Consider the following 13,404-nt stretch of genomic DNA (forward strand, 5'->3'; position numbering starts at 1 on the left):
CAATTAATGGCTGCAAAATTTTGAATTTGGGATGATAAACGATGGAATTTAAGTCATTTAAAAGAGACGTCCTAATAACACAAAATTATGATTAAAATATTGATTTATAATAGAATATTAAAAATGCAGGCTATAAATAAAAAATAGTTCAAAGATTTTACCTACTCTTTCAAAGATTGAAGGTTGTAAACTTGGAATATGAACAATTAATGGCTGAAAATTATGAGAAAAATAAAGAAAACAGGAAAAATAAATACTGAAAAATTGATTACACTAAAATTAAATTCAAACCAGAGGCACAATTGTCTAAAAATGGATTAAAACTCAAACCCAGAAGATGAAACGCTTCAAAATTTATATTAGTTACCTGAAATTAATGTATAAAGTGGTCTTGAATAAACAAATAAAATCCAGAAGATGCAGTGTTTTAAAGTTCAGATTAGTTATTTGAAAATTAAAGAATAAAGTGACATTGGATTAGCATTATTAAGAAAAAAATGGCCTAAAAATAAATTAGAACCTAAATTCAGATGATGAAATCCTTCTCAGATTTAGTTACCTGAAAATCAAATCATAAATGGCCTTAAATTAACATTATAAAGAGGAAAAGTGGCATGAAATTTGTTAAAAGTGGCCTGAAATTTGTTTGCTGGTTTTTGCTTAATAATAGAATGGGGTTACCTGGAACCTTTTTGTTGTTTTTTATTTGACGATGGAAATTGGAATTTGCTGCTTTTGGTTGACGATGGAATATGAACAATAAACGACGCCTAAATTCAGATGATGAAATCCTTCTCAGATTTAGTTACCTGAAAATCAAATCATAAATGGCCTTAAATTAACATTATAAAGAGGAAAAGTGGCATGAAATTTGTTAAAAGTGGCCTGAAATTTGTTTGCTGGTTTTTGCTTAATAATAGAATGGGGTTACCTGGAACCTTTTTGTTGTTTTTTATTTGACGATGGAAATTGGAATTTGCTGCTTTTGGTTGACGATGAAATATGAACAATAAACGACGCAATTTACTATAGTAAAAATTGGAACAATAGAATTTGTCTATATCAGATTGAGGTAGTTGATTTAGTTTAGGACTAATATTGTGTAAATTAAAAGTAACTATAAAATGTAATTTTAAAAAATAAAATAAAATATGTTTTTAAAAAGATGGGAATATGAACAATAAACGACGCCTAAATTCAGATGATGAAATCCTTCTCAGATTTAGTTACCTGAAAATCAAATCATAAATGGCCTTAAATTAACATTATAAAGAGGAAAAGTGGCATGAAATTTGTTAAAAGTGGCCTGAAATTTGTTTGCTGGTTTTTGCTTAATAATAGAATGGGGTTACCTGGAACCTTTTTGTTGTTTTTTATTTGACGATGGAAATTGGAATTTGCTGCTTTTGGTTGACGATGGAATATGAACAATAAACGACGCAATTTACTATAGTAAAAATTGGAACAATAGAATTTGTCTATATCAGATTGAGGTAGTTGATTTAGTTTAGGACTAATATTGTGTAAATTAAAAGTAACTATAAAATGTAATTTTAAAAAATAAAATAAAATATGTTTTTAAAAAGATGGGAACTAATGAGAGTGCTCTATTTGTGAGAATCAATGAGGGGCCTCCGTTGGTCCTCTCAATTATATAATATATAGATATAGATATAGATAGATTTTATCTTTCATTTTATCTCAATATATAATTTCACATACAAAAACCTAAATTCACCGCTGCCCTCAACATTTTTTGCTTCATCTTCTTGCTGCAGCTCCTGAACAGTAGCCTATACTTTTACCGCGTCTCCACCACAAACGACAACCACCTGATGTTCGAACAGTCGCCGCCTGAACTTGTTAATCTTAAACGCTGTGAACGCCGGTGATGGCACCGTTTTAAGAGAAGCGATGGTTCTTTAAATCTTCTTTCTAAATCTCTTGCTCTTCCTCCACCGTCATTCTCGTTCTTGGTTTCTCTTCTTGAATCAGCAACACTATGCTTTAATGAATTATGTAAATGGGTATCTTTATTTTTGATACTCTTGAACTTTTCTTCTTTAAAATTTTTACACGTAAGCCATAATTATCAGCTTGGCATTTATAGTGGTGGCAGCGGAAGTGGGGAAGTCTGAAGGAACATGGCGGAGGAGCTATTAGTACGGTGGCCAAGCTCTTGAGTCAACTGAAAGTAGGCTATTGTTGGGTTTTGGTGGGGGAAGAGACACTAGTGGCGGTGAGAAGATAAATGGCAAGCACGACATTTGCAGCTGTGTAAAAACAAAATGGACGTGCTATGAAGAGTCTTCTTCTTCCAAAGCAGAGGTGGAATAAAGTACATCATTGCTGAACAAAATCTTAAAGTTAGATCAAAATCTTAACCAGCCTAAATCATCACATATAAGACAATTCAAAATCTTAACTAGCTTCAGATATCCGCTCTAAATTAACATGCTGTCATTACTAATAGAACATGCCAACGTCTGATTCTTGTGTCTTATGGGTTGCTTTGTGTGGATGACCGTTGGCTCTCCAGGAGAAGGAAAATTTTGGTTCAGCACTGAAACCTGAGGACCAGCTTTAGAGACATCTTCAGCATTGGTTGCACACAAAATTTCAATCTCTCAAATCTCAAGTTTTCTCTTGATCAAATAATTATTTTCCTTAAGTTTTCTCTTGATCAAGTAAATATTCTCCTTAAGGACCTCAGTTTCTGGTAACTTCAAATCTAAGGCAAGATGACAATTAAACTGAAGAGTAGCAATCCCTCTAGCCCTATGATACTCAGGATGCCCTCTACACTTTACAGTATAATCCCCTCTACTCTTTTCATGTAAAGCACAGCCATGAACAATCATATCACTATAAAAAGAAATCCCCATTCGAACAAACCAAGTCTCTTGCAAAATTAACCAACCCATCCCACGTGCCATTCTTGCATGATTGGATTCACATTTCAGCTCAAGAACTCTTGAAACCACACAGATTGAAATGGGTACAAGAATAAGATCAAAATACTTGTTCTCAATCCCACTAGTGTCCTTTCTTTGCAAATAATAAAACAAAAATTCTTCTATAAAAGCAAATAAAATAACTAATTCAAGAATTGAGTTGGGAAAATGAATAGACCTTGAAAATGCTGAGACTAGAGATAAAATTAAGCAGAGTAAAAAAAGTGCTCTTGGCTTACCATTTTGAAGTACATATTATGGGTTTTACTGTTTTTAAAAAAATTGGCTTTCTCTTCAATGGAATAATTGTTGTGTGGGAGCTGCTCAAGAAGAAAAAGAATAATTAAATTCAAATTTGCACACAAAGGTCCCTGCCAAGTCATGTGCCACAATGGAGATATAATTGACTTATAAATAGATGGATGGAATCTCTAACGGCGTCATCACTCGCTTGGACTCAAGGACCACGGGCTACTGATATGAGAAGTGTAAGGCTTTAAATATAGAGTAATCAAGTGCAGGGACCTTATGTACAAAAAATACAAAGTGCAGGGACACGCTTATGTATTAAGCCAATTTTCTATGACAAAATGTTAATAATCAAATGGGCCCCTTTAACTCAGTGGTAGAGTAACGCCATGGTAAGGCGTAAGTCATCGGTTCAAATCCGAGGGAGCCATTTAAGGTTCATATGTACAATTACTAAAATTATGTGCTTAAAAGTGAATTAAGAATAAGTTCAAGGGTTTATATTCCTACCAAACTAGTTAGTGAAAGTGAACCAACCCTTTAACCCTTCTATAAATTCACAGAGAGGTTAAAGACAAAACAAACTGATTTTGAACTACGCAAACCCAAACACGGACTCGAGTTCACTCATTTGACTCAAACATGGCAGCAGCAGCCACTTCATCATCACCATCTACACTAACATCATCGCCGGTGACGGAGGAAGAGCTTACACTGACGGTAAAATGGAGCGGAAAAGAGTACACGGTTCGAGTCTGCGGCGATGACTCAGTCGGCGAGTTGAAACGCCGAATATGTGAACTCACTAATGTCTTACCTAAAAGACAAAAGCTTTTGTATCCTAAAATTGGTAACAAGCTTGCTAACGACGACGTTTTGCTCTCTCAACTTCCCCTTAAATCTTCTCTCAAGATGACCATGATCGGGTTCGGTTATCTCTTCCCTTTATTTTTAAGTTTTTAAGATAAAAATCATTAATTTTAGTGTTGAATTTTGTTTAATAGTTTAAAATTTGATTCTTTTTACAATTTGCTTTGGTTTGATCATATGGATTCTTAGATTATATAATGTTTAGGGTTTAATTTAATTATTAGTGAATAGAATACCATAAAGGTTTTTTCTTGGGGTTATTATCGTAAAATATCCACGTTTTTTCGATTTAAGCACAATCTAAAATATATGGCACCATATATAGTTGTCTTATACGATTGTCATTCAAATGGCCAAAATGATATCATTTTTACGGAAAATAATGCATAAAACGACAACGCAAGGTGATACGTTTTTTTTAGATTATGCTTAAATTGAAAAAAATGCTAAATGTGTGATAATTAGTAACAATGACCCCTTTTTTTAATTTTTTTTTACATTTCGGAGATATTTGAATTCAAATTATAAGTACATTGTTGTATCTTGTTTTTGACAGAACTGTTGAAGATGATATAATTGTGGATCAAGTTGACTCACCAGAGATTGTGGATGATTTTGAACTTGGACAAGATGAAGCTGTAGATATTAAAGATAAGGAAGTTAACAAGCAAAAGCTAAGGCGAAGAGCTGATCAGTATAAGGTCAACTCGAATTCTTTGGCCCTTTTAATCAATTGTCATATCTTTTTATATGTAAATGATAGTAGAATATCCGTTCGTGTTTTATCTTAAATGCATCAAATTTTTGAAAGAAGAGGAAGATTTTCTAGAGGTGAAAGGCCGCAATGGCTGAAATTTGTCTCGTTGTTTTTGGGGTAGAGGAAGTGGGTGGCGAATGTGGATCAATAAGTATTTTCTTGAGATAGAATTATGTAGATTCATCCAATTAAATGTTTTGGTTTAAAATGAAAAACGTTTTCTATGGTTATGCATTTCACCTTTTTAAGGTTAGAATGCTAAGCTACTCATAGCATGAGCCTCCTTGCTCTTCATCTCATAAGAATGTCAATCTATTTCATATTTCTAATTTAAATGGTCCTTTGAGAAGGTTAGACCCGAACGGGAACCCATTATGTGTATTATGTGGCTAGGCGTAGGCTGTGAGAAGTTTTAAATGGATATGGCGTTGCTTTATAGCTGACATCAACTTTTGGAATAGATTGCCTTCCCTATGTAAAGCTAAATCTTAATGCTCCTTTGATTCATCTTGGATTATAGATTGAAATTCGGAATCCATGTCGTGAAGGGAAAAACCTTCTCGTCCTAGATATTGATTATACCCTATTTGATCACCGATCCACAGCGGAGAACCCACTCGAACTCATGCGCCCTTGTAAGTTTTTTGATTATGACAGCTCAATATATTCTTTATTTTTTTCTCCTTTTGTTACAATTAGTACCTAAACTTTTTATGTTTTGCAGATCTTCATGAGTTTCTCACAGCCGCTTATGCAGAGTATGATATTATGATATGGTCTGCAACCAGGTTAGATCACCTTATGCTCCCTCCAAATTTTAATATGTAGGATATTCTTTATAAAGATTTCTCGCTTTCATCCCAGTTTAATGATGCAACTTTTGATTGATTTAAGGCTCATTTTTAATGAAAAAATGTTTTCCGAGAAACAAAGAGTTCTGATATCAGGCAGAAAATGCTTTCATAATCGAACTGTGACCTTAGTTAATGTAATGCCAAGGAAAGAAAATTCTTATGTACGCTTGATGTTGAATCCTTTCTTTTGGGAACTTAAATACATGACATCTATTAAGCCCACGGAAGCTTGTTGTCAATTTGGCCTAACTTCATGTATAGCTGTTTTGTAGTTTTATGGGTTACACCCGTAAACATTAATGACGTTGATAATTATGTGAAACGATTCAGTTTGGATGTGTGATACAATTTTTTTTGTGTTACATTTTTCTGCAGCATGAAATGGGTAGAATTGAAGATGGGACAACTTGGGGTGCTCAGCAATCCCAACTACAAAATCACTGCTCTTTTGGACCATTTAGCAATGATTACGGTTCAATCAGATTCTCGAGGGATCTTTGATTGCAAGCCACTTGGATTGATTTGGGCCCAGTTGCCTGAGGTAAAAGATTTTAATAAGAATTTTTGTTACTGTTTCTTTAGTCATTATATTCAAATTTCAATTATTTATGTTCTCAAGTTCATCAACATTTAATGGATTTTGTTGAAACTTAAACAGTTACTTTTAAAAGATTATACCACGCTGGTGGAGCATGAAATTGCATTCTCTACTAAATGATTTAGAGATTTGTATTGAAACAGTCAACTAGAGATGTTCTTGTTATAGTTGCTATTCAATATTTAACATTGCCATTTCGTGTTTAAAGATAGAACTATTGCACTTTTACATGGGACTATTTTTTTCTCATTTTTCAGTTTTACGGTCCAAAGAACACTATTATGTTTGATGATCTAAGAAGAAATTTTGTGATGAACCCGCATAATGGCTTGACTATCAAACCATTCAGGAAGGCTCATGCAAATAGAGATAGTGATCAAGAACTGGTGAAGCTAACTCAATACTTGCTTGCGATTGCGGATCTTGACGATTTAAGCATCTTGGATCATGCAAAATGGGAATTTTTTGCTGAGGACAACACAAAAAGACGTAGGCACGCATGATTAACATTAACATTCTTGGAAATCATAAAGCTTATGAGTTATCTTAACTTTCAGGTACTAATATATTATTTCTTTAAATATTAATAGTATGGAGTATCTATCAGTATTCAACCATATGTGATATAAACCTTGTCACCAAGATTATTGCTTGATATCAGTAAGCAATTATATGGATTTTGGATATTTATGTACATCAAAACAATGGCCTAAGCCCGTTTAATTTAGCATTTTTCTATCAGTTTGAGCTTTTATTCAAGTACTTCTTCGCATGTTTGATGTACTTGGCAGATTTATTCTTTTTCGTTGCTCTTCAATGTTCAATTATTATCTTTTCCACCTCTGTATCAACTTATTTATACTTTCAAGAATGAATATTTGTGTTGATTTGCCCTTTTCTCCTAGAAATCCTTCAAAGTGATTGAAAGAACTGTTATGCACAACTTATAAAGGCAATTTTTCTTCAACCTTACTCTTTTTGAGAGTATATGTAATTGATGAGGTTGTCTGCAATGCCCATTGTTGATGGGCATTATTGGAAAATAGGGAGTTGACAGGAAGAATAAAATAAGACGATAAAGGTGATTGCGTGGTGAGAAACATGTCGGTGTGGGCTCACTTCGGCTGTAGATAACGTAATGGCAAGCGAAGAAAAAGTAGTTGTTCTAGCTTCGATTTATCCTGCGTGTTAAGCTCGCACTTTCACTATTTCATGCTTAATTATCTGATTCAATTTTTGGAACACAAGGCTAGCGCGACTAACAATAGATTAAACAATTCGGTATTCAATGCAAATTAATGTGATCTGGCTAGTCGGAATGGAAGGCTTGCCATCATTTTACGTAAAAGTGAAACGATAGCCGGTGTTTTAGAAACTAAATCATCGGCCAAACCGATATTTGCCACCAGTTCATGGTTCACAGCTCAACTGGTTGAACTGCTTGAATTAAATTAGTTCTTTTAGGACACTGATTGTGGACGCAGAATGGTTTCCAAGTAGGAAATTTTGGTCAGGGTCAAATATGAACTAAATGGTGGCCTGTGGAACGATAATTTGTCATATTTGTACGGCATAGCGGTGGCAAATTCTAATGTCCCTTCTATTATTCTCTTTTTGCACTTAGCCGCCATTATCCACTCTCTTTGCTGCCCTATCTATATTAATCCTCAAGCTGCTTTCAGAAGATAGAAAAAAAAAATTCCCTTAAATCTGTAGAGCCAAATTATTTGGTGAAATGGAAATAAATGTGAGAATAGATAGCACGAAAATAGTTGTACCAATTTATGATGGTAATATTTCTTCTTCATCAACCTTGCAATTTATTCCTCTGAGTGTATTCGATAAGTACACCTACAACACTCATGCTGCTCAAATTTTTGCTTATCACCCACCAACACCATCGAATGCAACCATCGAGTCCGGTCTCAAGAGGGTCTTATCGGAATACAGAGAGTTTGCCGGGAGATTAGGAGAAGATGAGAAAGGTGAGCCCATCATTGTTTTGAATGATAAAGGAGCCAAACTAGTTGAAGCATCTGTCGACAGTAAGCTGGATGATGTGATGCCCTCGGAGCCATCTCCGGTTCTCCGTAGCCTTTATCCTAGCTTGAAAGAGGCGGAGGAGCTAGTGCTGGTTCAGCTCACAAGCTTCGCCTGTGGGTCTTTGGTTGTCGGATTTATCGTGCATCATTCAGTTGCTGATGGCAATTCAACCTTTAAGTTCTTGGTTGATTGGGGCAAAGTTACTCGAGGAGTCGACATCAGTTCGCTTCCTTTACATGATCGAACCATCTTCAAGCCTAGAAATCCTCCACGATTCGAGTTTGAAAATAGAGGAGTTAAGTTCATACAAAAATTGCTCAAAGATTGCCCTGATAATGTAGAGAACAACAATAATATTGTAGTTCAGAAAGTCCATTTTACAGCTGACTTTCTTTCCAAGATTAAAGCTATGACCAAGCCTTATAGCACTTACGATACCTTGGTTGCTCATCTATGGCGAGTTTTAACAAAAGCTCGCGGACTCAACGGATTCGAAACGAGTCATGTTATAGTCTCCGTCAATGGCCGCATGAGAATGGCTCGGAAAGTACCCAATGAGTACTTGGGGAACATGGTGCTATGGGCATTTCCAAGTGCAAAAATCAACGACATAAGCCACGAACAATTACCTTATGTAGCTAAACGCGTTCATGATGCGATTTCAAATGTGAACAACGACTACTTCGAATCCTTCATCGATTTTGCTACGTATAAGTTAGAAAAAGAAGAAGTATGTCCGACAACAACATTAAGCGATAAGTGCATTTCGTGTCCGAATTTGGAGGTGAATAGCTGGGTGCGATTCCCGATTTACGATGTTGATTTTGGAGGAGGGAGTCCTTACATGTTCTTGCCATCTTATTTTCCAATGGAAGGAATGATCTATCTACTCCCATCAGCTGCAAGGGATGGAACCATTGATGCCTTTGTATTTCTTTTTCAAAACAACGTGTCTAAGTTTAAACAGATTGTCTACTCACTAGACCATGGCCGGAGCCGCCTTTAGCCGACCAATCTGGTTTCGATCATGGATATCAATTTTGGTATCACTAAATTTGTAAAGCTTATAAACGCATATTATTTAAAAAAATAAATTTCTATATAAACTTATTATTTACACTTCCGCTCTTGAAATGATATGTAAAGTGTTGTCTCAGATGATGATAATGAGAAATTTGATATTACTTTGCAAATTAACCCATCTGGATCAACCAAGGAACATGTTCATGTGTGATTGATTTCTCATTTGTTTTAATTTAATTATTATTATTATTCAAAAAATTATTTATCTTCTATTGATAAAAGTAGTTTTGGGTTTAACTATAAACTAATTTTGTATTATTCTTATCAAACCATAAAATTTGTTTTCTTAATTTTTACTTAATTTCACTTTTGAATATCTAAATTTCTAAATAACAAAACCTGGCCGCCTAGAGTTTTTTTCTTATTTTTTCTTCGGCAGCCGTCAATGGCTTAATTTTTCTATTGATGGTAGGGGTGTAAATGAACCGAGCCGAGCCGAGCTTTAGAGTGTTCATGTTCGGTTCGTTAAGCGAACAAGGTGTTCATGTTCGGTTCATGTTCAGTCGAGCTTTAAACAAAGTGTTCATGTTCGGTTCGTTTAGATTTTATAGTGTTCATGTTCGGTTCGTGTTCAGCTCGTGTTCGTTCGTTTAGCCGCTAAACGAACAAGTTCGCGAACGAGCTCACGAACGAGCTCGATAAGTACTAAACGAGCTCGTTCACGAACAACCTCGCGAACGAGTTCGATAAGTACTATACGAGCTCGTTCGCGAGCTCACTCGTTTAGTGGATAAACGAACAAACAAATACGAATATGAGTTGAATAAATTAAAAGCAATATTCTAATCGAACTCGTTCACAAATATGAGCTGAATAAATTAGAAACATAATTATATACATTAATTTAAATATAAATTACTTCGCGAACATCTAATTGAGTTTCTAAACTAGCTTGTTCGTGAACTATATACGAGCTCGTTCACGAACATGTTCACGAACTTTTAATCGAGCTCGCTCACGAGCTTGTTCACGAACTCTTATTCGAGCTGTTCGTGAACATAAACGAGCCGAACACCACTATGTTCATGTTCGGCTCGTTTATATTAACGAACATAAAATCAAGCTCGAGCTCGGTTCGTTTAGAATACGAACAAACATGAACCGAGCTCTTATCGAGCCGAACACCGAGCTGCTCGCGAGCGGCTCGGTTCGTTTACACCCCTAATTGATGGTAGTCACACCTTTTGTTTATGTTATTTTAATTTTAGAATATAATAAATAACCAATTTTTTTCATTTTTCTGACGGATTAAAATTTATCACGAAACGAAATTCAATTATCAAGAAGCGACGATAGATTGAAGATCTTTCAGTAACAAAATGGATCCGTCTATGAGTTATACTAATTTTATTTACTTTTTATTATTTGTCTTTTTATTAATGTTTTACTTTGTCCTTTTAAAAAAAATGTTTGTTGTCCTTTCTCTGTGAAAGGTTTGTTGTCTTCTTTTTAAAAGGAGTTGTTTGTCTCTTTTTTAAATGGAGTTATATCAAGTGTTGATTGAATCGGATGCTGTGAGTTTACGGGTGTTTGAAGAAATTTGAACGAAAAGTGATTGAAGACTGCACTTAATTCGCAAAACAATTAGCAATTTATTTTTATTTTCGTAAGTAAGATCTGCGAATCAGGCGGCATGTTATTTGTTCCATGTCAGGTCATCAGGTTTAGTTTTTAAATTATTCCGAATTTCTTATAAATGTAACTGTTTTATATTTAATTTAATGAGATCCGATGAATTTTAAAAAAATATTATTAATAAATTTTTATAATATATTTTATTTGTTTAATGTTTATATATGTTTGAGATCCAATGGCTAATGTTAGCTAGGCAATAAGAAGTGATGCAATTATTTATAACTTTTGTCAGCTTATCCACAACCACATACAATTGCTTGCTGCCCATATCATTTCTTGGCATATATTAATTTTACACATGTACGACTGATCTTTGCTTCTTGATTTGGATTGCCACTGCGTATCTCCAATATTAATATTTTATCTCACGCCACTGACGCACGCATTTATTTATCACATGGTTATCCTCCTTTTGGCTATACATCATATACAATTTTTGGGGCAACTCTCTGTCGCATAAAAATGAAAATGAATGTGAGAATGGAGAGCACAAAAACAGTTAAGCCAATCTACGATGATAATCTGTGAAAAAAGAAAAAAATCTACGATGATAATCATTCTCATTCATCAACTTTACAGTTGATTCCTCTGAGTGTATTTGATAAGTACAACTACAACACCCATGCTGCTCAAATTTTTGCATATCGCCCACCAACACCACCAAATGCCACCATTGAATACGGCCTCGAAAAGGTCCTATCGGAATACGAACTATCAAATAAGCCAAAGTTTATAAAAGAGGATTAAATCATCCAAAACTTAGCAAAAATGTATCAAATCCTCCTCACCCCCGAAAGTGAACACACTTTCCGGTTTTAGATGGTTAAAAGTTTAAAATAGTTCTTAATATTTATTTTATTCACAAAATTAATATTTAATTATTTTTAAAATATCAATTTAATCTTTATAATTTTAGAACTTCAAATCTTTTATAAATTTTTATTTAAAATTATAGAGACTATTATGCACTTTTTTTATTTCATTATCATATATTCTCCCTCTTTCCATCTTCTTCATTATTCTTCTAACCTATTCAACCATTTTATTCTAGGGTTAATTACATATAAAATCACGATCTTTGCGCCAAGTTTCAAAAATAACATAACCTTTGAAACGTGTCAATTATAGACACCACCTTTCATTTTTTTCAAAAATAACATCAGCGATTTTTAGTGGCATTTTTGCTGACGTGGCATGACACGTGGCGGACCCATCGGCTGTCTAAGTCAGCAAAATCTCACCAAAAAATGTGCCCATGATAAAATAGAAAAAAAATGAAAAATGGTGTTTATAATTGACACGTTTTAAAGGTAATGTTATTTTTAAAACATAGTGCTAAGGTCATGATTTTATACGTAATTAACCCTTTATTCTAATCTATACAACTAATTGTTGCCTGAATTTGTTGAAATTTGTTCGTCCGTATGGGTGCATCTTCGTCTTCGGCAAGAAAGTAAAACCAAAAGGAGCAGGTGTTGCCGATCTGCATTCGTCCCAGTTTTAAGATGGTGATGATTGTTCAAGAACAGATCCCAGATGGATCTGTTCTTGAGTGGAAGAACAGACCTCCTGAGTCAGTTCTTGGACGGGTGGACAAAATTTTAATTTCGACGGTGTGGCCGGTGGGCGATTAATATTAGGGTTTGCTAGTTTTTTTTAGAATTTATTTGTATTTTAAAAGTTTAATTAAGGTTAATTTTGATAAATAATAGTAATTGATTATGAGAGTAATTAGAGTAAATAAGGAAAACAGATAGAAAAAGCCCCTAATTTTATATTAATTAAGTTTTAAATAAAATAAAATTAATTTGTGTTTTAATTAAAGTTAATTAGGATTATTTAGGGTTAACTTTTAAAATAGATTATTCTATTTTCATTTTTGGTCAAAAGAGTAAAATTAATTTAATTTTATTAAAGGGGTAATTTGATCCGGTTTTGTTAACTTGAGTACTTGGCAACAAGTTCAAGACGTTTATGTGGCAAACAGATTCACGTCTGAGTTTCTGCAGAAGATAATAGTCCTGTGGTCTAGCAATTATTTTGTCTGAATTTCTTCAAAAAGTATGGCCTAGCAATTTAATTATTTTGTCATCAATAATTAATTATTTCTAGGCATGCGTGCCTTTAGTTAGCTTATCACAATCAATGCCTCAGAGGTCCGATCCTTCTTGAAGAAGGTGAGTACCATGGCATGGACTCCTCCTTTTGTATAATAAATCTATAATTAATTAATCTTTGCTACTTTATTTTGGAAATTTATAATTTATAATTACGATAATAAATTTAAATAACGTCCTTAATGATAATAAATTATAAAATTACTATTATTATTATTATTATTAAAGAATCCGCTATTTTATA

General features: G+C 33.9%; 3 protein-coding genes across 3 annotated transcripts; 2 read left to right on the top strand and 1 right to left on the bottom strand.

Annotated features, from left to right (window-relative positions):
- Positions 1–1,757: 1,757 nt before the first annotated feature.
- LOC126661526 (uncharacterized) lies at positions 1,758–3,611 on the bottom strand. Its single transcript, XM_056104094.1, has 2 exons — positions 3,590–3,611; positions 1,758–3,142 (listed from the first exon to the last, which is right to left on the bottom strand). The coding sequence occupies exons 1-2, from the start codon at positions 3,609–3,611 to the stop codon at positions 2,628–2,630; spliced, it is 537 nt and encodes a 178-aa protein (XP_055960069.1). The 3' UTR covers positions 1,758–2,627.
- A 157-nt stretch (positions 3,612–3,768) lies between these two features.
- LOC126662293 (ubiquitin-like domain-containing CTD phosphatase) lies at positions 3,769–7,023 on the top strand. Its single transcript, XM_050356219.2, has 6 exons — positions 3,769–4,129; positions 4,630–4,774; positions 5,351–5,465; positions 5,555–5,618; positions 6,060–6,225; positions 6,540–7,023. The coding sequence occupies exons 1-6, from the start codon at positions 3,846–3,848 to the stop codon at positions 6,783–6,785; spliced, it is 1,020 nt and encodes a 339-aa protein (XP_050212176.1). The 5' UTR covers positions 3,769–3,845; the 3' UTR covers positions 6,786–7,023.
- Positions 7,024–7,764: 741 nt separating this feature from the next.
- Positions 7,765–9,427, top strand: LOC126659793 (putrescine hydroxycinnamoyltransferase 3-like). Its single transcript, XM_050353121.2, has one exon. It carries the CDS (start codon positions 8,018–8,020, stop codon positions 9,329–9,331), a length of 1,314 nt encoding a protein of 437 aa, XP_050209078.1. The 5' UTR covers positions 7,765–8,017; the 3' UTR covers positions 9,332–9,427.
- The last annotated feature ends 3,977 nt before the right edge of the window (positions 9,428–13,404 follow it).

The sequence above is a fragment of the Mercurialis annua genome, linkage group LG8 (genome assembly GCF_937616625.2).
Source record: "Mercurialis annua linkage group LG8, ddMerAnnu1.2, whole genome shotgun sequence".
In the NCBI taxonomy this organism is placed as follows: Eukaryota; Viridiplantae; Streptophyta; class Magnoliopsida; order Malpighiales; family Euphorbiaceae; genus Mercurialis; species Mercurialis annua.

Coding starts and splice junctions, on each gene's coding strand:
- LOC126662293 (XM_050356219.2), top strand. CDS start 3,846: ATGGCAGCAGCAGCCACTTCATCATCACCATCTACACTAACATCATCG. Junction 5,466..5,554: donor ACTCGAACTCATGCGCCCTT/GTAAGTTTTTTG, acceptor TATGTTTTGCAG/ATCTTCATGAGTTTCTCACA. Junction 5,619..6,059: donor ATGATATGGTCTGCAACCAG/GTTAGATCACCT, acceptor ATTTTTCTGCAG/CATGAAATGGGTAGAATTGA.
- LOC126659793 (XM_050353121.2), top strand. CDS start 8,018: ATGGAAATAAATGTGAGAATAGATAGCACGAAAATAGTTGTACCAATT.
- LOC126661526 (XM_056104094.1), bottom strand. CDS start 3,611: ATGACTTACGCCTTACCATGGC. Junction 3,143..3,589: donor GACTTACGCCTTACCATGGC/GTTACTCTACCA, acceptor CTCTAGTCTCAG/CATTTTCAAGGTCTATTCAT.